The sequence below is a fragment of the Leuciscus leuciscus genome, assembly GCF_965113295.1.
Source record: "Leuciscus leuciscus genome assembly, chromosome: 21".
In the NCBI taxonomy this organism is placed as follows: Eukaryota; Metazoa; Chordata; class Actinopteri; order Cypriniformes; family Leuciscidae; genus Leuciscus; species Leuciscus leuciscus.
This window is the reverse complement of record NC_138745.1, coordinates 27,106,766-27,131,367: the sequence shown is the minus strand read 5'-3', so window position 1 is coordinate 27,131,367 and position 24,602 is coordinate 27,106,766. Positions and strand designations below refer to the sequence as shown.

General features: G+C 38.8%; 1 protein-coding gene and 2 long non-coding RNA genes across 3 annotated transcripts in view; 1 reads left to right on the top strand and 2 right to left on the bottom strand.

Moving 5' to 3' along the window:
- Window positions 1-819: 819 nt before the first annotated feature.
- On the bottom strand, window positions 820-12,392 carry cpn1 (carboxypeptidase N, polypeptide 1). The gene is made up of 9 exons (XM_082151822.1): window positions 12,062-12,392; window positions 8,908-9,104; window positions 8,111-8,266; window positions 5,135-5,311; window positions 4,367-4,478; window positions 3,576-3,715; window positions 1,653-1,752; window positions 1,450-1,568; window positions 820-1,360 (listed from the first exon to the last, which is right to left on the bottom strand). Exons 1-9 carry the CDS (start codon window positions 12,294-12,296, stop codon window positions 1,244-1,246), a joined length of 1,353 nt encoding a protein of 450 aa, XP_082007948.1. The 5' UTR covers window positions 12,297-12,392; the 3' UTR covers window positions 820-1,243.
- Window positions 12,393-16,748: 4,356 nt separating this feature from the next.
- The window catches only part of LOC309485274, a 32,549-nt gene continuing 24,695 nt past the window's right edge, over window positions 16,749-24,602 (bottom strand). Inside the window, exons 2-3 of the long non-coding RNA XR_014201127.1 lie at window positions 17,515-17,587; window positions 16,749-17,383 (exon numbers count right to left, since the gene is read on the bottom strand). This is a non-coding gene — a long non-coding RNA (uncharacterized lncRNA). The remainder of the gene's footprint in view (window positions 17,384-17,514; window positions 17,588-24,602) is intronic.
- Window positions 22,766-24,380, top strand: LOC309485275. Its single transcript, XR_014201128.1, has 2 exons — window positions 22,766-23,475; window positions 23,566-24,380. It is a non-coding gene; the product is annotated as an uncharacterized lncRNA (long non-coding RNA).

Here is a 24,602-nt window from a genome sequence, read left to right as displayed (position 1 = left end):
CAGCTAGAAGCAAAAATGAAGACATTCACATTCTTAAGGGGTCTTTAAATTGTGGTGTATATAATAATAAAGTAATTCTCACATATCCTATCCTACCTACCTATCTACCTATCTATCTATCTACCTATCTATCTATCTATCTATCTATCTATCTATCTATCTATCTATCTATCTATCTATCTATCTATCTATCTATCTATCTATCTATCATCTGTGATAAAAAAAAAAAAATGCAGTATGTACTTGTATGCATTACTCATAAGATAATTTCTCAGCCTATGAAGTGATTTACATAGTTGTAGGAAAAGCTCTCAAGTCTTTTATGCATTTATGGCCAGCTATACAACCTTATGCACTGCTGTTCTAATTTAAGCAAAGAACTTCACCTGAACCAAAACAAGCTGTTACTTTAATTTCCTATTATCACTGTAAAGCTGCTTTGAAACAGTCCATTTTGTTAAAAGCGCTGTATAAATGAGGGTGACTTGACTTGACTTGAACCGCTTTATATGATATTCACTTTAAATTAGAGTTTATGTCCACAGATCCTTTCAGTAAATCTTTGCATTTGTAGTTTGCATCCAAATGCGAACTAAAATATACCTGGTTTAATCAAACATCACATATTTACATGTAAAGATCATTAGAAGAAAAGGTATATCCATGTGATAAACTAGTTGAAGAGTATTTACAGTACCTTTATGAAAATTTCAATACATTTTTACAAATATTCACACATGCACCAAGATGGTATTTTAAACATGTTATTCTTAAAAACAACAATAACTGTCCAAAGAATAGAAAGATAAACAACCTTAGTTCATTTTAAATGATAAAATGTTTATTTTATTATTTTTATCCACATAGAAGATAATTAATCTTAAACTGATTTCTGATCATATTCGGACACAATTTCCAGTAACAGTCCATCTAAATGTCTTCATTAATCTATGACTAATTTCTCATAAAAAGAGAAATATATTTTGTTTACATTACCTACTTTTTCCTGTTCTTTTAATCAAAGCCATTATATAACATACATACCTGTATATATTTAAGCTCCACGAGAACATGAGAGCAAAATATGGATTTCTCACACTTTTATGCATCTATACAAACAACAAAGAACCTGACATAGGAAGGTGAGATTTGTCACAGTGAGAGTCCATGTTTCCCTTTATTGTTCTTCAGTTTATAAAGTAAAGACGTGTTTTGTCTGTGTTGAGAGAAGAGACCTTCCTCTTTATCTTGGGCCAAGGTTGGTGGGAGGAATCTTAGCCGTCGATGTGCCCTTCTTGTTGGCATAAGCTTTCACGTTCAAGTTTGTCCCTTTTGGTTGAACTTTCAAATAGAAATGCAACTGGGAAGAAGAACAAATAAGATGTGTTAGTTTGTTATTGTAAAAAAAAAAATAAGTAAAGAATAGTGTATCAGTGTATTGTTTATCACCTGTACAGCTTCAGCCGGTCCCACTGTCACAATGCTGGTAAAGGGTAGGTAACCTAGTGCAGAAGCCGTCACTGTGTAGGTGCCCGGCAAGAGCAGACGGAAGTAGTCTCCATCAGTCCCTGAGGCAGCATCAGACACATGAAATTAAGTATTCAAACTTATACATACTACAAAATCAGCTTTTAATGTAGAACAACACTCACCGCAGGTGATATCGTGGTTTACGCCTGCCACCGAGATCACTGCATTGCTAATTGGGTTGTTGTTCTCATCATAAACCATGCCTTTTATCCCATGGTGCACCTGGAGGACAGGAGAGAGTCAAAATGTCAACCCACCCTCATGTTGTATTGTTTGTACATGTTTGTTGTATTGTCATGTTGGTAATTTTTTCAAGTCAAGTCAAGTTTATTTGTATAGCGCTTTTCACAATACAGATTGTGTCAAAGCAGCTTCACAGTATTAAATTAAAATAATACAACAAAGTTTGTTTCAAGAGGAATTTATTGATTGATAAAATTAAATTAAATATCCCCAAAATATCCCCAACTGAGCAAGCCAAAGGCAACAGTGGCAAGGAACCGAAAAACTCCATCAAGTGACCTAATGGTGTCCTAAAACTCCATCAGGTGACCTAATGGAGAAAAAAAACCTTGGGAGAACCCAGGCTCAGTCGGGGGCCAGTTCTCCTCTGGCATTTATGAGCTAGAGGCCGGATTGTAGTTTGAACTGTAGGATTATATGAATGCCTGGCTGAAGAGATGCGACTTTAATCTAGTTTTAAACTGGGAGAGCGAGTCTGAGCAACGAACAGTATCAGGAAGACTATTCCAGAGTTTTGGAGCCAAATGTGAAAATGCTCTCCCTCCTTTGGTGGTTCTGGATATCCTAGGTATGACCAAAAGCCTTGAATTTAGTGATCTTAAAGAGCGCGATGGATTATAGGGCGATAGAAGATCCGTTAAATAGACTGGAGCTAAGCCGTTTAGGGCTTTATAAGTCAGTAGCAATATCTTATAATTAATACGGAGCTTTATAGGTAACCAATGCAGTGATGATAAAATCGGTGTTATATGATCATATTTTCTTGATCTCGTAAGAACTCTAGCGGCGGCATTTTGGACTAACTGTAGCTTGTTTATTGAGGATGCAGGACAACCAGCTAATAAAGCATTACAGTAATCCAGTCTCGAGGTCATGAATGCATGAACTAACTTTTCTGCATCAGAAACCGATAGCATATTACGTAGCTTAGCAATGTTTCTAAAGCTAGAAAGTGCATCGCATTGGACTAAAACTTGCTAAACTTGCTGACTTTGCTTACACAGGCTATAACAACTTCAAATTTTCCTGAAATTTGCACAAAAAAAAAAAAAAAAAAAAAAAAAAAAAGGTTTTCTTTTAGTTAGCACAGGTTTTGTATGTCTTTTTGGATCTGATTGATCGTAGGCTTCATTGATCTGAGCTTTTGCACCACCGTTTTTTTTTAGGTGAATAAGCTTGAGTGAACTTTTTTCATGCATATGTGCATATGCTCAGATCATTGAAAGCCTACAATTAATCAGTTCCAGAAATTCAAAACCTGTGCTTATTGAAAGAAAACCAAAAAAAAAAAAAAAAAAAGATCGAATCTAATATTTGGTGAAAAAATAGCATAATGAGAGAATAACAAGCAATTTAAAAGGCTGGTCATTTTTGACTGGGAACACCAAATTAGGTAAAGGATTTCCAGCACAGCTCAAGGGTTAAGCTTTCGTTATGGTCAGGCACTGCACTCAAAGTGGTAAACCGATTCCATCCATTACTTTAAATGTGCTAGCAAGCAGTGTAATGTTACCTGAACTCACAACGTGACCCCTGAAGGTTCATATCAATTTCACATTATAAGTATCTGGGGACAGGTTCATTACCTGCTGGTGCCATAGTGAACCAATTTGTGTTTCTTACCTGTGTCTGCTAGAATACTGGCCCCCTTTTTACCCGTTTGATTTTGAATACAATGCTCTCCAATTCCATTTCTACATGTTCTGACTGCAGAGTTTGAACTTCTACTTGTTTCATTACAGGCATACAGAGCTGAAACTAAAGCAGTAAAACAGTCAAATGCGAGAAGGGAAGTTCCTCACCTGCTCCATGTAGGACACCAGAGCCTCTCTGTTGGCTAGCCACTCGCCGGCGAGAGCCGTCGCTGGAGGAAACTTATCACAGCTGAGCTCCAGAGTGATCTCAAAGCAGTTTGTGTGGAGGTAGTTGAAGTCCTGCATCCCTTCAGAAATATTGAGGAATAATTATTCTTAATTGCACATTAAAATGTAGTGCGTACAGCACAAAAAAACCCCACCAAAAGTGGAAAAGATGCCTCACATATTCCAAATAATCACTTTTTTTTAATCAACCATTTTTGTTATTTTTTTTTTACATTTTATATAGAGCTTCTAAAGTTATATTTGCAAGGAAAAATGCACACATACTGTATAAGAAACACTTCCACGTGTGCACAAAAAAAAAAAAAAAAAAAAAGGAGGAAGAATTTTTGTAGGCCTATGTGTATATGGGAAACTATTCACATGCTCATTCATGACCATTTTCTGCTTGTGTATTGGTTTCCTTTACTTTTTTTTTTTTTTTCAAAAGTAATTTTAGGGAAATATATGACCAACAACAAAGACAATCTAAAAATTTATTTGAAAATCAATTAGAAAATTTACCCTTAAAGAAGTTAATTTCACTGGTGGAATTACACTGGTGCTGGCACTAGTGAAAAGCTCTAAACTAGAACACAATCACATGTCCTTAAAGATAAAAGTGCATGTAATTTCCAAATTTCAGCTAAATTACAAGGCATTTAGATGAGACAAAACCACAAGCCTTGTTGAAGTAATTGAATGAGAACCGTGGTATGTAAAATATAACCCACCCTTAGATAGAGAGTACCAGCTGGCTCCATTTGTGATTCCTTCATCAAAGTAATCGCCGCAGTTCCAGCCCTTATGCATCCAGCTGTGGGCATAGGAGTACGTCTTTGCCAACTACACACACACACAATACAAAAACACACAAATCTGTAAATATTCACCAGGGAATTGGGAAAAACAACGGTCAGCTCTTCATTAGGTGAAGTGTGTGATTTCTGTGCAACTACTCTGCCTTGAGAAAAAGAAAAAAAAAGACTTAAACCGGCTTAAGCTGGTTTGCTGGTCTAAATTTAACTTCCAGCCTGATCAGGCTGGTCTTTTGTCTCGTTTTAGTAGGGTTTTGTGCTCTTGGCCAGGCTGGAAGTCTCTGTATAGATCTAATCTGACCAATAGCAGTTAGTAAAGGCAAATCTACTTTTTTATGCAACTAAGATAAGTTATGAACAGTCTTAAAGAAAAAAATTAGATGACTAGTCTAGGCAGTTTATACAACTGCAGATAAGACCATCTTAAATCTGCTTAGTCTAGCAAGTCAGCTTAGGTTGGTTTAAGTGTTGTTGTTTTTTCCGCAGAGAAGTGACACCATACAGAATTGCAAAAAAAGAAAAAAAAAAGAATTTGTTAAATGATTTGATAGTGCCACAGAAACACAGTGTTTACACTTTTTTTTTAAGAGATATAAGCTTACAAGTGGCTTACAATTGCTTGTGGACATTAAAAAAAATGTAAAGTAGAAAAATCACACAAATAATGAAAAAAACACAACATACCTTTCGAAATATTTTATCATCAGAGGTGGCCGAGTATGTTGTTTTGCCTCTTATCCGGGGCTCGCGAGACTTATCGAAGGGATAATTGGCAACTACAGCTCCACCGTGGAGGTTAGCAGACAGAACGAAGTTATAATTCTGCATCCATTTTATCACTGCTAAAGTCTCCGGCTCAACCTGCAAGAACCAGAAATACAGGGAAAACATTCAGTTTTCAGCCTTTGTTTTAGGTTTTTGTGCCATGACACTCCAGCAATGTTCTTTTGGAATAATCCTTCAACTCTGCTATCTGAGAGATCTGACATGTGGTACTAGAGGTGAAGGGATAATAAACCTCCACCTGACCCTGTTGCATTAAGTAAAATCAGTCCAGTTGGCTCCTTAGAGATGGCTGCTGGGTTATTGATCCCGTTCGTGCTCTGTTTTGAAGAGACTGTGTATTTATTATGCATGGCTCTGTATATATAAAAAACCAAGCGTCCCTTTGGCCCCAGCTGTCATTGAAGAGTCAGGTTTCATGCTGTGAACTCACACAGATGTTTTTCACCCTGCTTAGGTCTGTGTAGTGCAAAACCCACACCAGGGTCAGAGGGTCACGAGCGGGGTTTGATGTGAGAGTGACAGCTCTTGACTCACAGAGAAATGATTGGAACTTGTCATATTCCTCCGACTGCAGTTCTTCTGTTGTTATCCTGAGGGACGTGTGGCTGCCAGTGAACATACTTCTCCAAAGCCGGAGTTCTCATTTTAGAGTAAGGAAAATACATAGATGTTCCTGGAAAGAGCTGTTTAAATGGTTTGTATTATTCTAGTGAGCTCTTCCAAAAAATCTGGGAATTATTTCATTTTATTACATAAAATCAAGAAGAAATGTGTAATATTCTATTTCTAGTAAGTAAACTACTTTGTACTAAAGGTCAGATGTTCCTGCTTCCATCTAGCACAATATGTTCTTTGTAACATTCTCAAATCATGATGGATGGCATGGATACACACAGATGAGATTTACTTTATATTACTCAGCAGGTTGTGAAAGGCTAACCAAAATATCCAGAGCTCATGATGAAGACTAACAGCAGTACAAGCTAAAAAAGTCCATTTACACAAGCCAAGGCTCTCTATTTTGTGAAAGGTGGGCCTGTTGGCGATTGATAGAGTGCAGACCGGCAGAACGAGAGCTGGGTGGGTAACTAACAGACTAATGGAGAGCTTAAGTGAGCTGTCCAACTGTAAAAACAAAAACGTTTTTCTTAGCAATGCAGGAAACGGGCACTATCCTGTATTTTACTTAAGACTGGAACAGGGATTCATCTATGTGATGTCTATGTATACAAGATTGTTTGTACATTAAAAAGGTCACCCCATGAAAACATATACAGATCCTGTAGCTGAGTTGGTAGAACATAATGTTAGCAACGCCCATGTCATGGGCAGGCCAGCAGAACGATCCAGAGATATCTGAATCTGGGATTCAATCACCACGTTTCATGCATTTTTTTTTTTTTTTTTGGTTTCTTTTGTTCCATAGATTTTACTCCAAAATCAGTGAAACATATAATGATGGAAATCACTGATACAACCTTTAAGGAATAAAACTTTGGGGAGACAAAATGCAATTCCATCGACAAATGATGAGATGATTTCAATAATAAATAAATTCAAAACAATTCATAAAAAGCTCAGGCTCATAAGAGTCATGAGATTTTGAACTGGTTGCACTCTATGTTTTTTACTTTTGTTTTGACTGAAAAGTATCATCTCTAAAATTCATTCAGTTCTTGTATTTTATTCAAATGGAACGGGTTCTGAACATGAACCCTGAGTCGCTTTAGGTAAATAAATCTCAAAATATACACACTAATGTTCAAAAGTTTGTATATTTTTTTATGTCTTTAATGCTTACCAAGACTGCATTTATTTGATCAGAGATGCAGTAAAAACAGTAATATTGTGAAATATTATTGCAATTTAAAATAACTGTTTCCTATTTTAATATATTTTAAAATGTAATTTATTCCTGTGATGTCAAAGCTGAATTTTCAGCATCATTTCTTCAGTCTTCAGTCTCACATGATCCTTCAGAAATCATTCTAATGCTGATTTGGTGCTCAAGTAACATTTCTTATTATTATCAATGTTGAAAACAGTTATGATGCTCAATATTTTTGAGGAAAGCATGATGCATTTTTGTTCAGGATTCTTTGCTAAACAGAAAGTTCAAAAGAACAGCATATATGTGAAATAATAAATCTTTTGTAACATTACAAATGTTTCATCAATTTAACACATCCTTGGTGAATACAATTAATAATTTCTTTTTTTTTTTATCTTACTGACCCCAAACTTTTGAACAGTAGTGCACATAAATGGTTAGCATATATACAAATATTTTGTGTTATCGTTACCCTATCAAAGAGGATCTTATATTGTTTATCTCAACATTTTTCAGCACTTCCAAACCGCTACACAAGCTTCAAACAATGCGCATCAAAAAAAATCATGTGAGTTCGATCACGCGATGGGACGACATAACTGGAAAAATCTGCGGAAAAATCTTGTTGCAAAGCATCTGAAATGCTGTTTTGGTCATTCAGAAATCTGTCGTCAAAGTGGTTCAGTATAATTCTCTTCCAGAACTGTCTTACACGACTGCGTTCCAAAACAGCAGCATCTGCCTCCGAAAGCAAGATAACGCGTTTATTGCATTTCGTCTGCGCTCTGAGATGCAAATAACGTATTATATACAAAAAATATTATATACAGTGGCTATTCCTACTTTTCTTAGTGATATTTTAGCAGCAGTTTATCAGGAAGTGACGATTTTGTCCTCTTCGGCTCACTGGATGGAAACTGTGCTTTATTCGCAAATGTTTTATGTGATATTCGAATTATGCGCATAAGTTGAATTCGCAACTTTGGATGGAAGCTATTGTCTCCTCTCCTATAAAGGTGTATGTGACACTGATTGATGATCACCTGTAATTCCCAGTTGTCTGGCAGTGGCAGGTGGTGGTTTTGGCCGTTGTGCTTCTCGTAGTAGTACATAAGAGCATTCAGGTCTGGGAAGTTGCGGTTCAGGTCTACCTCCTTCGCGTTTCCACGTCCCACTAAGTAGCCGTTGAATTCTGGACCCTGTAAATCGGATAAAGAGCACATCATTTCCTGTTCTTTAAGTACCGTTTTGGGAAGGATATCACCTTTTAACATTCTCAGTATGTCAGGTGTGAAATGTATACCTCAAGTAGTTTACTGTGCTTGTGTGTGTTGTGTAAGCGAGTTAGAGCACGTTAAATAGATCCTGTCTGATGCTGAGGTATAGTTTCCTTTGCTAGTTCTTGTCTGGTCCATTGAGACGCTTGATAACTGGGTGTGTGTGGCCACATTCAGCCTCCATTTACTGCTGGACATATAATTAGTCTCAAAGATCAAGAAAGAGTCTGTATTACTATAATTTTGCACTCTAGATGTGTGAACGTTGTAGGTGTATGGACTCAGTTCCAGAAAAAAATACTGTATGTATTTTGTGAGTTCTTCTGGTGTAATTAGTCTCAAAAGAAAGCCAGCAATGCACTCTGGGATATGACTGATTCCTAAATAACAAACTAGAGGCCACCAGAGACTTACAACACTCCCACACCACAGCTGCCACACTGAAGAAATAAGTGCATATGCATGCTCACATTCACATCACGCTCTGTTGGTCACGGATTTTGAGCTGTAGCGTTTTAGTATACTTGTTTTACAATGTAGATTAGCTACTAAGGGCTGTATACCTGCCTGGCAGCCACCTCATATCCATCCGGGTTCATGGAAGGAAGGATGTGGATCCGTGTGTCGTGGATGAGGCGCGTGATTCGCTCGTTTCCTGCTCGGTATTCCTCGCACAGGAACTGGGCTAAGTAGATGAGCAGCTCCCTGCCGAGCACTTCATTCCCGTGCATGTTCCCAACGTACTTGAACTCTGGCTCCACTGAAAAACACAGGTCAGGTGACCGCCAGTCAGGAAGTCATGAGGTCACAGGGTCACATCCGTGAATAGCATGCAAGCAACAAGCTCTATGCATGCATATGTAGCAATTCAGAAGCAGCAACTGTAGGAATTAAGACCCAATATGCAATATGAAGCTCTAAAGGTACTGCAAGGATTGCCTCCAAAAAGCACCATATAAAAGAAGTTCATACAACTTATACATTACATTCCAAGTCTTCTAAAGCCATATGTGACCCTGGACCACAAAACCAGTCACATGGGTCAATTTTTTTAAATTGAGATTTATACATTAATAAATAAGCTTTCCATTGATGTATGGTTTGTTAGGATAGGACAGTATTTGGCCGAGATACAACTATTTGAAAATCTGGAATCTGAGGGTGCAAAGAAATCTAAACATTGAGAAAATGGCCTTTAAAGTTGTCCATTTATGTTCGCGATTGTGCTGCATTCACTCACAAAAATAAATGTTTTATATATTTATGGTAGGAAATTTACAAAATATCTTCATGGAACATGATCTTTACTTAATATCCTCATGATTTTTGGCATAAAAGAAAAATCGATCATTTTTACCCGTATTGTTGGCTATTGCCACAAATATACCCATGCTACTTGTGACTGGTTTTGTGATCCAGGGTCACATATAAAATCTTTGTATGAAAAACACACCATATTTAGTCACAGAAAATTGAGCGACATGAGGGTGAGTAAATGATGAATGAACTATCCCTTTAAAACAAATTCACTTTTCCATCAGTGTATGTGGCAAGCGGTTGAGTAAGCTGACACTGTAAATGCTCGTATCAAATATGAATGAATTAAAATTCATCATTTTCCTCCTACAAAAGCTTTTTGAGGGTTTAACAGCACAGCAGGCCACTCTCATCGAAATTCCTGTCTCACAGCCAGTTGTCAGCTCATTATTCACAATTATCTCCTCTAACAAGTACCAGCAGATTTCCGTTTGTTCTTTTTTGATGCGGAAGTGAGTGACGGCGAGATCGCAAATCTAATTAGCCACTGTGTGCAGGCAGACTCATCAGGCACAGTCTTCCTATTAATCACCAAATAATTAAATTAACTGTGCTGTGCCACTGCTCAAAGAGTCACAAAATGGGTGGCCTTGACATTAATGCATGAACATTGTTTAAAATTCTTAAGGGTCAGGTGGTCACAAGGACTTTGCCCACTCTGCTGTATCGGTTCCTGTTTTTGTACTCTGTGTGGAACATGTATACATCCTGTAATTCTCTCAGAGGTTTTTACCTTTGTATGCATATTGACAAGAGAAGCAGATTTTTACACTGCAAAAAAAGGATTTTCTTACTCAGTATTTTTGTCTTGTTTTCCAGTACAAATATCAAAACATTCTTAAATCAAGATACATTTGAAAAGCTAAATTTGTTCAAATATTAAGTCTTGTTTTCTGAAAAATTACTTAAAATTAAGTGACTTTATGCTTAAAATGAGAAGAAGAAATATCTGCCAGTGGGGTCAGAAAATTATTTTGTTTTCGCATGAGCAAAAAGCATGTAAGCATGAACTCACTTAATTTTGATAGATTTTTCAGAAAGGAAAACTTGGTCACACTTTAGATTAGGGTCCAATTCTCACTATTAACTAACTATAAACTTCTACTTTTGCCTCAATAAACTCCTAATTACTGCTTTATTAATAGTTAGTAAGGTAGTTGTTAAGTTTAGGAATTGGGTTAGGAATGTAGAATACGGTTATGCAGAATAAGGCATTAATATGTGCTTTATAATTACTAGTAAACAGCCTATATCCTAGTAATATACATGATAATAAGCGACTAGTTAATAGTAAGAATTGGACCCTAAACTAAAGTGTTACTGAAAACTTCATCTCTTAAGTAATTTTGCTTCTCAAGTAAATACATCTTGATTTAAGAATGTTTAGATGTTTGTGCTGGAAAACAAGGCAAAAATACTAATTAAGAAAGTTATTTTTGGAGAGAACATCTGATGGCAAAAATGAATTTGCTTTCGAAAGCTGATTTATTAACTTCTTTTGTTGATGGATCTTAACTACTTCCAGTAGCAGAGCTGAAAGTGTTTTGACTTTGACTGAACAAAGGAACAAGGTCTACAGACTGAAACAAAGAGGGAAATGTTACTGCTCGGCAGCTGTTCTTTCATATTTCAAAAGATACATTGGAGTTCTGAGTCATCTTTTTTTGAAGTATCAGATGTTTCTCCTGAAATTCCTTGTAAATAGAGACAATTGTTGGCTTACAAAGCATAGACTAGATCATTTGTTTTTATCTTTGATAAGTAATTTTGGGATTTGATTCCTAAACTTTGGTCTCTTGGCCAATCTAAGGTAAGTTTAAGATATTGTTCTCTTCTGGAACTCTAGAGGAGACACATGCAAGATTAATGAGCTCTTGTTCTCAATAGAATCATCTGAGAAGCAGAAGTGTCCATTTGCTCTGTTTTTAGGGAAAACCACTGAGCTATTAAACATTCCGGTTTTTCATTCCAGTGGGAATGTTTTTGTTTTAGATTAACAACAAGACCGGTGTTTGCTCCTGTCTGCAACATTTAACACACCACATCTCCAGGCACATACTCCCCCTTAAACCCATTACTGTCCATTCTTAAATGCAATTTACTGTATCTGAGTGTTTGAGGAGCAACAAGATAAATCAAATTGACGGTCAACATTGGCTGGCCAGACAAACTCATGAATGACCAGTCAAAGCTTGATTTCAACTGTTAAGTGCTTATCTCAGAAAACAGCCCAAATTATGCAATCAAACCAAAATAAAACAATAATTTTGGTTTGATTACATACTTTGGGCTGGCAGCTCTGGCAGCCTTACAGCCTCAGTAGGAACAACTTGCAAGAGTTTTCTTGAGCTATATGTGAGGAATTTAATGCCTTGGTACAAGAGTAAAGAAAAGACTCACATGCTTCATGGATGCCAGGATTATCAGTGAACTCCAGGACATATAGGTGCCGTCCCTCCACGCTGCGACCGATGCTGTAGATGCGGGTGATGTAGGGGCATTCGCTTTGGACAGCAAAAAGAGCTCTCACCATCTCCTCATATCCATGGTGCTGGAAGTCAGACGCCCCGGTCAACGAAGCCTCGAGCCCCAGAAGCAGCGCCCCAATCCAGATCAGAGAGCTGCCTGACAGCATGGTCCCAGACTGCTCCGCAAACAGAGCGCCACTTCTTTTCCTCGCTCTCTTTCTCAATCCTGCTCTCCCCGTTTGCCTCCTCCCTCTGGACCTCCTCTCACTCCCGCTTAGAAGAGCAAGTAAGGACGGCCCCTCCTTTCTCTCTCTCTCTCTCTCTCTCTCTCTCTCTCTCTCTCTTCTGATTCCCTCACCCATACCATTTGTGTGAGTTTAGTCAATTGGCATTGTTGGAGAAGTGAGAGTTGACATCACATATGACACCTCAACTTTGGCTTTACGCTCCTCACACACCAAACCTCCCCCTCTTGTGTTTTTCAGTGCTATGACCTGCGGTTAGTCTCTGACTAGCTTTTGAAAGCATGATTACTGATGATTTAACTAAAGAGGAATAAAAGCAAACAGGAAAGGGGTGAAATGGAGGCTTTATTTTTGGGGAAAGGGATGTGATTAGCATTTACTCTCCCACTTTCGCTCCAACACTAGCTCATTCATTAACTCAGAGTAAACACACTCTGAGCCTGAGAGGTTAGTGCTTCTACAGGGCATTCTGGGAAAACAGACCATGGGGGACCAAAGGTTTCAAATGAGTGCTGTGGAACTGGCCCCCTGAGGCCCTCCTCCCATCACCTCTACTATAAACCCCAGGAGCTGCTGTCCATCACACTCACTATAACCTGAATGTTACTGCAGTTGTTGCTTTGTTACTGATTTTATATTCATTCTCAATAACACCACGGGTGGAAATGTAACACCTTTTGCGCTGACCGAACAAGCAGGCTGTTTACTCAATTGCCCATGTGTTTGTGTCATTACCGACTACCCTTGCTGTTGCCAGACTAGCCATTTGGCTTAAAGTCTGCATGAAACAGAAGTTGTGATAGGCTTTTCTTCCCTATTGTAATGAATATCCAAGTGAAACGGCTTCTTGAATAAGAACAAAATTTAGGGTGAGACTTGATTTTATCCATCGGGAATTGATTGGATTGTTGGATGGTTGTGGTTTGCTATTGCTGTAATCTCATGTGAGTGACAGGTTGTCCCGCCCTCACGCCGAAAAATGTGTCATCAGAGAAGAGATGTCACTGCAAGAAGAAGGGGAAGTTAAAAGTCACCATGAAATCAGAACTGGCGATTCTTATTTTTTATGAAATAGAGCATAAGAAATTATTTATGCATGCACATCATTATTTTTTTAATTCATTATCTTCCCGCAACACAGGCTCACTGGAAAAACTTATCAGTAAGTTAGTTTAGACTTGTATGCTATCATAGTAGTTTAACCTTTTATATTTGCTTGCAGACGATTAAAACAATCAAATGAAGACTGCATTTTATTTTTTTTATAATTTTAATTTTTTCTGATACTTAAGCATTCGTGACATTTTAATTAAAACAGAAATAAGATTTGTTTTCTAAAAAAGCGAAAAATAAATTACCTCAGAGATCACCTACCGCTGCAGATGCGTTCGGTAGTGCAAACCGGAAATGCTTATACCTGTTTTCCGGTTCGAACGTTGGGCGTTCCGCATTTGTATAATTAAACAAACAAATCCAGCATTTTGCAAAGAAACTCGACTCGCAAACATCAGAAAGCAATTTGCAAGTACAAAGGTCAATTTGAGCGAAAATGCAGTGCAGTAACAAACATGTATTGTGTTTTACAAATATAAATAAATGAGCCTAGATAATATTTCACAAATAAATATAAACCATCCTAAAAATTGCTTGTAACCTTTGAACAAATACCAAATCTAGTGCATACAAATGCATATCTGTCTGTTATGATTGTGAGACACTTGGCTTTTTTTAGATGTCTATGGCTAGGCTTGATTTTCTCACAAATGTGTCCAGGCAGATTTTCTCACAAATGCAGTTGAGCAACTTCCTCTTCTAAAACAGTAGATGGCGCTAAGCTGGGGGATTAATTTAGCGCTAGTCTCGCGGTATCGCGGGAGGCGAAATTTTTTTTCCCAGGATGGTTGGGGAAGACTCATGAATATTCATTAGGGAAGTCATCCCTGATTGGTCTTAACCCCAGTGACGGGTAGGTTTAGGGGCGGGGTTGGGGTAGGTCATCACATAGACCCCAGTGACGGGTAGGTTTAGGGGCGGGGTTAGGTGTAGGTCATCAGACCAATCAGGGATGACTTCCCTAATGAATATTCATGAGTCTTCCCCAACCATCCAGGGGAAAAAAATATCGCTCCGGAAGAAGCACTGATTTGAAACTTGCCTTTGCCTGGTACAGTTGATGATACACCTGTGTCTCCCCCGGTGGCCACCTCGCACATTTCTCTAGATTTTGCAATTACCTTGCATGACACAATATACCATGAAATATACCAGTTTTTAGGGCACAGAATAACGTTTGTGGTGATACCAGTTACGTTTAACAGTCACATAAGGATAATAAGGTATTCATTGTGCATGGTGAAGTGAACGTCATAGCCTACCTTAGAAAAAAAAAACCCGTTTCCGATATCTTCGGATCGGAGATTCGTCCGTTGTTCAAATTTCCCACGATCAAAGAGGACACTAATACGCATGTGCACAGCAAAAATCACAACTTGTGCTTGCTGCGAACGCAAGTTATTTAAGGTGTCTCAACTGTACACAGTCTACCCTATTCATTTTATTTTATTTTTCTTGTTCGCATTTATGAAGAAACAATGTACGAACGAGACCGCTCTGAAAGCAGCACTAAAAGACTGCTTTAAAACTTTCACAGAGACCTCAAACAGGCATTTAAAACACCAAATATTAAGGATTGGCATATCAAGAAAAATAATATTCGATGAATGATCGAAAATCGTATCTCTCCCCCTAAATGCTCACCGGCAAGCAGGGATGGGCAGTATGATGTATTTAAAATACGTATTTGAAATAAATACTATTTTGTATTTTACCAACATCTGGCACATGTGAACTGATGCCAATTTGCCAAATATCGCGATGTGTTCGGAATGAGACTTCTTAAGCACGATTTCACAATACTACTACTAATAATATATCACAATACTGTTGTTGTTTGTTTATACTGTTGATCAAATAAATGCAGGCTGGGTGAGCATAAGAGACTTATTTCAAAAAACATTTAAAAATCCAACTGACCCCAAACTTTTGAACGTATAAGTGTACAGCAGGGGTCTCCAACCTTTTTGTGAGTGAGGGCTCCCCGAAGGGATAAAATAGTCTAGAGGGCTACTTGTTTGATATAGGCAACTCATACTCACTTGCTGCGTTCGAAACCACATACTCAATGAGTAGGTAGCCTACTTAATTTCAATACTTACTTAACGAGAGCTAAAAGAGTAGGTAGGCTACTTTATAGCCAGATCTCGTTGAGAATGAATGCGAACCGGACATCTGCCATGTTGACGTTGTCATGTGACCTACGACGCGTTATCACACCATAGACAGTATATAAACGTATCACACGCGCAACAACTTAAAAGATTTGAACGACACGTTTAATTCATCATAATATCTGTAAATATCTTGATATTGATTAAACTTGCTCATTTTGTGGTCTTTTTGAAGAAACTGCTGCCCATTTATTTTGTGAATACATATGGTTGATTTAAGTTCTTATATTTAACCCTACTAATGTGACCCACCTTTATATCCTTAACGATATTATTTATTTTTATTACGAAATCCCAAAATTGTCATCTCTTGAATATGTTGTTAATTTCTTTATTTTGTATCCAAACATTTTCATCCACAAGCAAAAGTGGCTTATTGCTTTGTTTTCCTCTTTTTCTTGTTGAATTTAACTCTCGTTTCATCCCTCAGGCCTAGGCCTAAAAATATAAAAAAATGCATTTTTTAAATGTATTATAATGAATTATTTAAGAAAATTTATATTAAGATATTCAATCTTGTAGGTTCTTTTTTCCTGTGTAAAAAATCTCATATTATGTATGCAAACCCATGATTGATATATATACCTCATCATAACATCAGTAACTCGACAGCCCTACCTAGAACGGTTTTCCTCAGCGCTTGTAATGTCTGCACAAAGGAGATGGGCAGCTGTGCAAAGATTTGCCTTTTGAGAAAACTGTTGATTTTATACTCGAAAAATGTAAGTATCATTAATATTAAAAATTAATATTACCCCAGAATGAATTGCATTGCCATCCCACCCCAAAACATACAATAATAACGATAAATGCTGACCAATACTTAATTATATTACTTTTTACTGAAAATGATATATTTCAATAAAACAAACAAAATGTAATGTATGTCATATGACATAGCTATGCATGAATACACTCTAGATGTGTATATAGTAAACATATCTACATTTTCATTCAAACAATTAAATAAAGTATTAATTAAATAATTATATTTTATTTACTGACAACAATGAGAAATTTTAATAAATTAGTAAAAGAATGAATGAAAGTCACCATCACACAATAAACAAATGCATACAAGTCAACACATGAAACAAAGCTTTATTCAAACTACAATCATGTATGTAGGCTACAGGCACTGAACCCCACATCCTTCTGCCATCTCAGCACAGCGGTTCCCATTCTGCAGCTTTATTCTGATGAATCAGTTGACCGCCAGAGGTGAGCCGTTCCTTCGTGCCTGAGGTTGTTGCGTGATGCGTTGTGCTTCACAATCTGAGGCAGTAAGGGCAGGTGGAGTGATGGAGGGTCTCAGAAGGGCAGGTGGAGTGATGGAGGGTCTCAGAAGGGCAGGTGGAGTGATGGAGGGTCTCAGAAGGGCAGGTGGAGTGATGGAGGGTCTCAGAAGGGCAGGTGGAGTGATGGAGGGTCTCAGAAGGGCAGGTGGAGTGATGGGAGGGTCTCGTAAGGGCAGGTGGAGTGGTGGAGGGTCTCGTCCATGGCACCATCTCCAGGATTCAGCTCTGGGCTCCTCATCCTCAGTGCTCACACCAGCCTGCTGACATTTCAGATCCTACAAAAATGCACAAACATAACACAAAAGCAGTAATTTCAACCGCACAATGTCATTTGATTTCAGTATTATTTAGAAGACAAAAACGCTTTTTTTCCACAAATGCCGTCATCATCTTTCCTTGCAGGTCCTGCTCCACCACAAAAGATCTGCAGCAAATGCACAGAAATCAAGAATCAGAAAAGTGCTGTAATAGCTCTGTTTGAAATTACAATAATTAAAATAAACTACAACTTAATATTTAAATAATTGTTGTTATTCATTTCTGTAGAATACTCACTCAAAGCCTTTGATGGCAGCATTCAGCTTCATGAGCCACTCTCCACTGGATAAACACATCTGTTCATCTGACCCTGTAACATCCAGACAAGATTCACATTACCTCTGTGATTTATGAGCTCAACACTACATTTACATGTTGAGGTTGTTTTAACTTTTTATCCAACATAAATATTCCTCAATTTATCAACAGTAATGGACAAATAAAATAGATAACTTATGTTTAGTTACTTTACAGATTTGTTCTACATAATAGCACACATTCATCACTCAGATGTGTATTTCATGTTGTGATGTGCTCTTCTGCAATACTTAGGCCTACTGAAGATGTTCCTGTCAGGTGTAAATAGACATTTACAATAAGCGTCTTTAAGTAAATCCACGTTAGAGAAGTAACTTACGTGTCCATGGGCGTAGATTACGCGGGGGACATGTCCCCCCCCACTTTTTATAAAATGTAAATTCGTCCCCCGCAGAAAGTTTGAAGTAGTTTTAAAAGCTTGAAGTTTGAAGGTTTTCAATTGGAAAGTTTTAGTTTAGTAAGACAGACAGGCAGATAGATAGATAGATAGATAGATAGATAGATAGATAGATAGATAGATAGATAGATAGATAGATAGATAGATAGATAGATAGATAGACAATAAATAGTATTATATTAATAATAAATAGGGAATCACAGATAATGCAAGGATGATTCTGATTTAATTTAATTTAATGTTAAGTGGCGATTGATTGCCTATACACTGACGGTAACAAAGTTTTAATTTGAAATGAAAGATGGAGCATAGGCTACATTTAATAAAATTAAGGAAAAAATGCCCTTTATAAAGGTAAAAAACGTATTCTGATAAGAATGTTTTCCAACAGTGATGTAATAATTGTAGTTTGAATAATTGTAATGTGATGATCAAATATCATAGGTTTGGGCGGTTGGCGGGTGGATTATTTATTTTTAACAGCAGATTCGGGTGACTCAAAGTGCACCAGATTAATGCATTTAATTATTAATGCATTTAAAGATTTAATTATCTTTAAAATGTACACATTTTCTTCCAGGGGGGCATGCCCCCGGACCCCCCTAGGGGTACCGAGCTCCACCCACAAACACAGTAGGCTATATGATGGTCCATGAAAAATACAAATTTAATTATCTTATTATTAAAATGCATGATCAGGATTTTACCACTTCTGCCTAGTTTTGAGCCAGGAAAAACCCTGCATGTGCAATATAAAGTAATGAACATCGTTCTTTCTTTCTGTTTTATTGCTTTAAAAATAAATAGCATATTAAGCCAATTAAGCAAAAACCTGTCAACAAAAGTCTGAAAAAAACTGGTATTACACTTGACATTCTGTCCCCCTCACTATTGATATGATGGCTACGCCCCTGTACGTGTCCTTACTGGAGCTCCCCTGTTAGCTAACGTTATACATAATAAAACGTGTTTTTACAGCAAAATCACAACTATACTATACTGTGTAACGTCTTTAAACATTTGAAACATTCTCTATACTGTTGGGTTCTGGGTAAAGCCTCCGCTGTTGGGTTCTGGGTAAAGCCTCCGCTGTTGGGTTCTGGGTAAAGCCTCCGCTGTTGGGTTCTGGGTAAAGCCTCCGCTGTTGGATTTTGGGTAAAGCCTATACTGTTGGGTTCCGGGTAAAGCCTCTGCTGTTGGTTTCTGGGTAAAGCCTATACTGTTGGGTTCTGGATAAAGCCTCTGCTGTTGGGTTCTGGGTAAAGCCTCTGCTATTGGGTTCTGGGTAAAGCCTATACTGTTGGGTTCTGGGTAAAGCCTATACTGTTGGGTTCTGGGTAAAGCCTATACTGTTGGGTTCTGGGTAAATCCTATACTGTTGGGTTCTGGGTAAAGCCTCTGCTGTTGGGTTCTGGGTAAAGCCTATACTGTTGGGTTCTGGGTAAAGCCTATACTGTTGGGTTCTGGGTAAAGCCTCTGCTGTTGGGTTCTGGGTAAAGCCTCAACTGTTGGGTTCTGGGTAAAGCCTATGCTGTTGGGTTCTGGGTAAAGCCTCTGCTGTTGGGTTCTGGGTAAAGCCTCTGCTGTTGGGTTCTGGGTAAAGCCTATACTGTTGGGTTCTGGGTAAAGCCTCTACTGTTGGGTTCTGGGTAAAGCCTCTACTGTTGGGTTCTGGGTAAAGCCTCTGCTGTTGGGTTCTGGGTGAAGCCTATACTGTTGGGTTCTGGGTAAAGCCTCTGCTGTTGGGTTCTGGGTAAAGCCTCTGCTGTTGGGTTCTGGGTAAAGCCTCTGCTGTTGGGTTCTGGGTAAAGCCTATACTGTTGGGTTCTGGGTAAAGCCTCTGCTGTTGGGTTCTGGGTAAATCCTCTGCTGTTGGGTTCTGGGTAAAGCCTATACTGTTGGGTTCTGGGTAAAGCCTATACTGTTGGGTTCTGGGTAAAGCCTATACTGTTGGGTTCTGGGTAAAGCCTCTGCTGTTAGGTTCTGGGTAAAGCCTCTACTGTTGGGTTCTGGTTAAAGCCTCTGCTGTTGGGTTCTGGGTAAAGCCTCTGCTGTTGGGTTCTGGGTAAAGCCTCTGCTGTTGGGTTCTGGGTAAAGCCTCTGCTGTTGGGTTCTGGGTAAAGCCTCTGCTGTTGGGTTCTGGGTAAAGCCTCTACTGTTGGGTTCTCAGGGCTCTAGAGTGCGACCAAATTTTGTAAGGGTGCAACTAAAATTTTACCTAGGTCGCACCTGTGCACCTAATGTCCTCGCATCCACTACCTCTCCACGAACTAAGCGTTTGTTCTCCTTTGACGGAACTCACACTCTTCTCTCACGCGGTGCCACAGCTCGCACAACACTACAGCCCTGCTTAATGAGTGACGACGGAGGACAGAATTAAACATTCAAATGTAGCCCAGAACCCAACAGTATAGGCTTTACCCAGAACCCAACAGTATAGGCTTTACCCAGAACCCAACAGCAGAGGCTTTACCCAGAACCCAACAGTATAGGATTTACCCAGAACCCAACAGTATAGGCTTTACCCAGAACCCAACAGTATAGGCTTTACCCAGAACCCAACAGCAGAGGCTTTACCCAGAACCCAACAGTATAGGATTTACCCAGAACCCAACAGTATAGGCTTTACCCAGAACCCAACAGTATAGGATTTACCCAGAACCCAACAGTATAGGCTTTACCCAGAACCCAACAGTATAGGATTTACCCAGAACCCAACAGTATAGGCTTTACCCAGAACCCAACAGTATAGGCTTTACCCAGAACCCAACAGTATAGGCTTTACCCAGAACCCAACAGTATAGGCTTTACCAAGAACCCAACAGCAGAGGCTTTACCCAGAACCCAACAGTATAGGATTTACCCAGAACCCAACAGTATAGGCTTTACCAAGAACCCAACAGTATATGCTTTACCCAGAACCCAACAGCATAGGCTTTACCCAGAACCCAATAGCAGAGTTTTTACCCAGAACCCAATAGTATAGGCTTTACCCAGAACCCAACAGTATAGGCTTTACCCAGAACCCAAAGGTATGGGCTCGACCCAGAACCCAACAGCAGAGGCTTTACCCAGAACCCAACAGTATAGGCTTTACCCAGAACCCAACAGTATAGGCTTTACCCAGAACCCAACAGTTGAGGCTTTACCCAGAACCCAACAGTTGAGGCTTTACCCAGAACCCAACAGAATCGGCTTTACCCAGAACCCAACAGTATAGGCTTTACCCAGAACCCAACAGTATAGGCTTTACCCAGAACCCAATAGCAGAGGCTTTACCCAGAACCCAACAGCAGAGGCTTTACCCAGAACCCAACAGTATGGGCTTTACCCAGAACCCAACAGCAGAGGCTTTACCCAGAACCCAACAGTATGCTTTACCCAGAACCCAACAGTAGAGGCTTTACCCAGAACCCAACAGTATAGGCTTTACCCAGAACCCAACAGTATAGGCTTTACCCAGAACCCAACAGCAGAGGCTTTACCCAGAACCCAACAGTATAGGATTTACCCAGAACCCAACAGTATAGGCTTTACCCAGAACCCAACAGTATAGGCTTTACCCAGAACCCAACAGTATAGGCTTTACCCAGAACCCAACAGCAGAGGCTTTACCCAGAACCCAACAGTATAGGCTTTACCCAGAACCCAACGGTATAGGCTTTACCCAGAACCCAACAGCAGAGGCTTTACCCAGAACCCAACAGTATAGGATTTACCCAGAACCCAACAGTATAGGCTTTACCCAGAACCCAACAGTATAGGCTTTACCCAGAACCCAACAGCAGAGGCTTTACCCAGAACCCAACAGTATAGGATTTACCCAGAACCCAACAGTATAGGCTTTACCCAGAACCCAACAGTATAGGATTTACCCAGAACCCAACAGTAGAGGCTTTACCCAGAACCCAACAGTATAGGCTTTACCCAGAACCCAACAGTATAGGCTTTACCCAGAACCCAACAGTATAGGCTTTACCCAGAACCCAACTGCAGAGGCTTTACCCAGAACCCAACAGTATAGGATTTACCCAGAACCCAACAGTATAGGCTTTACCCAGAACCCAACAGTATAGGCTTTACCCAGAACCCAACAGCAGAGGCTTTACCCAGAACCCAACAGTATAGGATTTACCCAGAACCCAACAGTATAGGCTTTACCCAGAACCCAACAGTATAGGCTTTACCCAGAACCCAACAGTATAGGCTTTACCCAGAACCCAACAGTATAGGATTTACCCAGAACCCAACAGTATAGGCTTTACCCAGAACCCAACAGTATAGGCTTTACCCAGAACCCAACAGTATAGGATTTACCCAGAACCCAACAGTATAGGCTTTACCCAGAACCCAACAGTATAGGCTTTACCCAGAACCCAACAGCAGAGGCTTTACCCAGAACCCAACAGTATAGGCTTTACCCAGAACCCAACAGTATAGGCTTTACCCAGAACCCAACAGATGAGGCTTTACCCAGAACTCAACAGTTGAGGCTTTACCCAGAACCCAAAAGTATAGGCTTTACCCAGAACCCAACAGTATAGGATTTACCCAGAACCCAACAGTATATGATTTACCCAGAACCCAATAGCAGAGGCTTTACCCAGAACCCAACAGTATAGGCTTTACCCAGAACCCAATAGCAGAGGCTTTACCCAGAACCCAACAGCAGAGGCTTTACCCAGAACCCAACAGTAGAGGCTTTACCCAGAACCCAACAGCAGAGGCTTTACCCGGAACCCAACAGTATAGGCTTTACCCAAAATCCAACAGCGGAGGCTTTACCCAGAACCCAACAGCGGAGGCTTTACCCAGAACCCAACAGTATAGGATTTACCCAGAACCCAATAGCAGAGGCTTTACCCAGAACCCAACAGCAGAGGCTTTACCCAGAACCCAACAGTATAGGCTTTACCCAGAACCCAACAGCTCACATGCAAGTACTTTATTACTATGAACTTTCTCTGTGTGAAATTGTATTGCTTGACTGTGTACTTGTGTTTTTTAATCAGTTATTCTCTGAAAATCTTCCCTCATGCTCTCAAATCTCATTCATGTTACTCAGAAAAATAATATCACAGGTTTGGTTCACAAATAATGCTATGCATTTTTATCATTTGCATTTGAATATAAGACATTTTAACTCTGAATTATAACTTCAAGTTAAGTCTTTTTCGACAAAAAAAAGGGAAAAAGCTATTATATGGCTTCAAAAGACTTACAACACAACCCATAACATTAGTTGTGAACTCAATGATTATTTTTAGGATCTTTTCTGGGACATTTCATTTCATGATTCACTTAATCATTTTTACATAAATTGTTGCATTGAATTGAACTAGACAAGTGTACATAAGAATGGTTTCATGAATGATTTACAAAATTTTTTTCTGCTTGTGTTTCATGCAGTGAAAGCGAACGGTGACAGGGGTTGCATTATGCCTGAGATCTGCTTTTGGGTTCACAGATAGAAAGTCAAACAGGTTTGGAACGTCACAAGGCTGAGGAAATTATTTAAAGTTCACAACTATCACTTTAATAACCTTACTAACAGTTAATTTTGTAGTTTGCAGGGATCTCGGTAAGCTGAAATACAAGTTTGAACAAGAATAAAAATCCTCCTGTAGACCTGGAAATCACTGAAGTGCCTGGACCATCCACCAGAAAAGAGGAAAAACAAACGGAAAACGAATCTGCTGTACCTTTTCACTTTTCTAACTCTTTAAGTACGTCACACCAACTTGGTCCCATAGTGACATTTTTGACCACAAACAAAATTGCTGATCGTGTGGATTCTTATTGAAATGACTGGAATTCACCAGTGAACATTCACAGAACAACAGATCATTTTACTGCACCTTAATACTGTTTCCGGGTCGAAGCCTCTACTTCTACTTCCTCTATCTTGTTTCATGAGAATACTCAACAACCATTTATGAACTGTTGATTCAAGTCACACATTTAAGCTTTTCAAAAGCCATAGTGTACATTACAGTCTCCAGTCAAACGGCATCCCAGACTTCAACATTTTATGATTCAAAATAGCTGAATAACTAACCATCTGAGATTTCGGTATAGAGATAAATGTTAGGATCATAATTTTCAGGAATATTACAGCACAATGAGTGCATATTAGCACTGTTTGTTTGTTTTTGGCATCTGATAGAGCTTTTGGACTTGGAAACAGTGATGTCAGACTTACCAGTGGACTGAAACACAAATGTTTTAAAGTTAAGTAATGATGGACATTTTTAATTAGTCAAAATTGATCTTTTTTACATTGATTTATTTCGTGGAACATATGTGTTTCCATGCATTTTGTTGAGATGTCTTTTCTTGTTTATCTATTGTATATACATGGTTGATTATTCATGTTGCTTATGTATTATACTATTTTTTTGTGTATTCATTGATATTAATCTATAGTTAGCTTTTTTCCCCATGTGCATGGAAGTGTATGTATAAAAATGAATATCAAATATGTAATAAACAATTCTTATTTTGTATTTGGTTCAATTTGTTTATTATAATAGAAGTCAAAGGTAACCATAGAAACAACATGAAATTAAATATAAAAAAATTCCTGGAGGCACCCAAAGTGGTTCCACAC

Coding starts and splice junctions, on each gene's coding strand:
- cpn1 (XM_082151822.1), bottom strand. CDS start 12,296: ATGCTGTCAGGCAGCTCTCTGATCTGGATTGGGGCGCTGCTTCTGGGG. Junction 9,105..12,061: donor TCCTGGCATCCATGAAGCAT/GTGAGTCTTTTC, acceptor TGTGTTTTTCAG/TGGAGCCAGAGTTCAAGTAC. Junction 3,716..4,366: donor CTGGTACTCTCTATCTAAGG/GTGGGTTATATT, acceptor ATATTTCTGAAG/GGATGCAGGACTTCAACTAC.